The 3,502-nt window shown below is 47.1% G+C and overlaps 1 protein-coding gene across 1 annotated transcript in view; it reads right to left on the bottom strand.

The window, feature by feature from the left end:
• Positions 1–3,502, bottom strand: part of LOC119581761 (myosin heavy chain, muscle-like) — a gene marked incomplete in the record, with an annotated part of 38,657 nt that overhangs the window by 3,235 nt on the left and 31,920 nt on the right. Inside the window, 4 exon segments of the mRNA XM_037929893.1 lie at positions 1–327; positions 438–1,225; positions 1,342–1,587; positions 2,580–2,658. Coding sequence (XP_037785821.1) covers positions 1–327; positions 438–1,225; positions 1,342–1,587; positions 2,580–2,658 — 1,440 coding nt within the window.

The following is a 3,502-nucleotide window of genomic DNA, read 5'->3' as shown; positions in this document are numbered from 1 at the left end:
TCGGACTGCTCCAGGAGCGTGCGGGACTCCTCCAGCTCGCCGTGCAGGGCGTTGGCTCGGCGCTCCGCGATGCCGTACTGTTCCCGGTACTCCGACGCGAGGCGCTGCTCCTCCTCGACGCGGGCCTGGAGCTCCTTCATCTCTCCCTGGATCTTCTTGATGTGCTTCTGGAGGTCGGCGTTGGCCTTGTTGGAGTGGTCGAGGGCGATCTCAAGCTCGTTGATGTCAGACTCGAGCTTCTTCTTCATGCGGAGAGCTTCAGCTTTGCCCTTTGCTTCAGCCTCCAGAGAAGCTTGCATGGAGTCAATGGCGCGCTGGTGGCATTTACTGTAAAAGACACGAATTAATATTTATGTTACATTTAGCGCATTTATCATATAATTCATACTAGAGACTGATTTATGCATCGGCACTGATAAGAGATGCCCTGAACTCACCGGGTGTTCTCAAACTCCTCCTCCTTCTCCTGGATGCGCCTGTCAATCTCCTGCCTGACCTGGCTGAGCTCAAGCTGGGCGCGGAGCACCTTGTTCTCCTCCTGCTCAAGGGCAGCCTCGGCTTCCTCGAGGGCGGCCTGCAGTTCCTCCTTCTCGATCTCGAGGCGCCTGGCGTTCTTCTGGATCTCGTGGAGGGATCGTCCGCCCTCGCCGATCTGGTCCATCAGGTCCTTGATCTCGTCGGCGAGGTTCTTGTTCTCGCGGCGCACGGAGTCGAGTTGCTCCAGGTTCTCCTCGTAGGCGGCCTTGATGCGGAAGAGCTCGGTCGAGTAGTTGCGGCATTCCTTCTGCGAGGCGTCGAGTTCAGCCGAGAGATCGTCGACCTTCATCTTCCATTCGGAGATGATCTTGTCGAAGTTCTTCTGCTTCTTTTCGGCGGCGTTGGCCAGCGCCGTGGCTCGCTCTACCTCGATCTGCATGTCCTCGAGCTCGGTGGCGATGCGCTGCTTCGTCTTCTCAAGGTTCATGTTCTTGATGTTCAACTGTTCGATCTGCTGTTCGGCTTCCTCGAGGCGGGCGGCGAGCTTCAGGCGCGCTGCCTCGAGCTCCTCGGCGCGCGCGACGCCCTCGGACTCGTACTTAGCACGCCACATCTGGGCCTCAGCGTTGGCTTTGGAGAGCTGGCGCTGCAGGTCGGCCTTCGCCTCGCCCTCCTCGTCCAGCTGCTCGCGGAGGCCGTCGATGTCGTGCTCCAAGTTGCGGAACTTACCGAGAAGAGTTGCACGTTCCTAAAAGAAGACAAGCATTGATAAATCCACAAACCACACGCCGGGAAACCATAGGCAGCAAAATCACTTGAAATCCCACCAGAAGGAAAGAAAGAAAAGCATCGAAAGCCCCGTACCCTGCACTCATCGTCGGCGAGCTTCCTGGTGTCCTCGAGCTGGTTGGTGAGAGACAGCTTCAGCTTCGACAGCTGGCCGATCTGGCTCTCCGCTTCCTCCACCTGGCGCAGAAGGTCGGCGTTCTCCACGGCGAGCTTCTTCTTGGTGGCGTCGAAGTCATTGAGGGTGCGGTTGGCTTCGTCGAGCTTGGACTGGATCTCGTTAATCTGGTGCTGAAGCTGCTTGTTCATCTTCTCGGCAGCGGCCTGGACGGAAGCACGGAGTCAGTGGTCGTCGCATTGACTCTGCTGATAGCTATCCTCATTTTATATTTCACTGTTTCTTCCTTTTCTGAATTTCCTATCACTTTTATTTCTCTGCATGTACATATTTTAGCAAGAATAGAAACTAACCAGTAAGCCTACTCAACGTTTCTGTAAAGGAATTCATAGTATTTACATGAACAATGCGAGAAATTATGAAAATAAAATGAGAACAAGAATGGAGGTTATTAAGAAAGTTTTAAAAAATGAAACAAGAAAACACGCTTTGAAGACGAATCGATGAGTGGCAGTGGAGAAGGGGGGGGGGGGGGTGAGGTAAGAAAACAGGTAGAGAACCAGTCCAATGAGGTAATTTGGTCTACCTGTTCTCCACCTGTGAGCTAATTTAAGATCGCGGGGAAACAGTTCCAACGGGAGGGGATGGGGGGGGGGGGTAACCACTACAAAACTAGGAGCTTCTTGAGGAAATTATTAGGACTCTTAACTTTTGGAAAAAAAAAATGTTAAAAAAAGCAAATTTCGGTTCATATTCTGTTTCAGTAACTGACCAAAAGTTAAGGTAAGACGTGTATTAGTAGATTTTGTTTCTAATCGGAATGACTGGTATCATACTAAAAGGATGACATGCATTTAGGGTTATTGAGGACAAACTCTTCACGAAAATATTTTGGAAGCATTAAAATGACAAAAAATAAGACAAGAATCCGCTTCGTTGCTGATCTCTAAAATGCACGACGACTTTGCAATCAAAAAATCATCAGGGACAACGAATATAAAGACAAGTTTGAAAATTACAACTCTTGGCAATCTCTTACCGTTAGCTTCCTAAACACATTGCTTTTTTTGCGAGACATCACTTCTTTAGTAAAACAAAGTCCTTCATTTTTTTAGCAATGCTGCTAATTCCACTAAAAGAGATAGAGAGACGAAGAAATATGATCTAGCTTGTGTGAATGAGTGTCTGTCTGTTTTACCTTATCGGTAGCCATTTGATCTGTAGCAAACTTCAAATCGTCGACTTGACCATTCAATTTTGCTTTTTCCTTCTCAAGCCTGTTAGAATAGTGTGTGTTAGCTGTTACCAAAAATAAAATAAAGATGAAAATAATAATGGTGATGAAGAAACCGAGAAGAGCATTTGTCAGTAGTGTTTATACGCTTTTTTTTGTTTTATCGTCGGTGTTTCTTCACTATTTTGTGGATACTATATATATATATATTTTTTTTTTACTTTATTTTCTTCGTTATTCTAATGTTCTTCTAGGAATAAAGGTAAGAGTTGAAATCCATAAGCAAAGTGAAATCCACAAAACAAGTGAAGTACCCGAGCATTCGCTTGCGCAAGTCAGCCATTAGATGCGAGAGAAAGAGCAATTTGATTATTTTCTTAAAGAGACGTGTTTGAGTGGGCTGACAACGGCGTCCTGGTTTTGTTTTGCTTTTTACCTTCTCGTTACTGAGCGCATCGGCTGCAGACCGAGCATCATTGAGTTCCGAAGAGAGGGTTGTCTTTTCTCGCTCCGCCCTGTAGCAAGGCCATAGACAAGAAGAGAGAAAAATGGCGTAAGTTTTTTCCTTGAAGACGGCACCGGAGCATGCCACCTTGGTGCTTATGGTTTAGATAAACGAGGTGAAGAGAATAGAGGTAAAGGGGTAGTCGAGAGGGTGCCTACAACGAAGGCAGTGTCTATGAGAAAGCCGGGAAAACGAGAGGCGAAAAGCGTATATATAAAAAAAAAAGGAAATCGTTCATTTACAGGATAGGAAAGAAAGCGTCTTTCGGCTTCTGGTGTGAAGATCCTCTGGAAATATGGCGGGAAACTAAATAAAGGATATAAATCAAAATAAAAAAAAAGGATCAAAAATAAAATAAGGAAGGGTTAAGCAAAGCTCCCGT

This window comes from Penaeus monodon, chromosome 15, assembly GCF_015228065.2.
Source record: "Penaeus monodon isolate SGIC_2016 chromosome 15, NSTDA_Pmon_1, whole genome shotgun sequence".
In the NCBI taxonomy this organism is placed as follows: domain Eukaryota; kingdom Metazoa; phylum Arthropoda; class Malacostraca; order Decapoda; family Penaeidae; genus Penaeus; species Penaeus monodon.
This window is presented reverse-complemented; position numbering and strand designations above follow the sequence as displayed.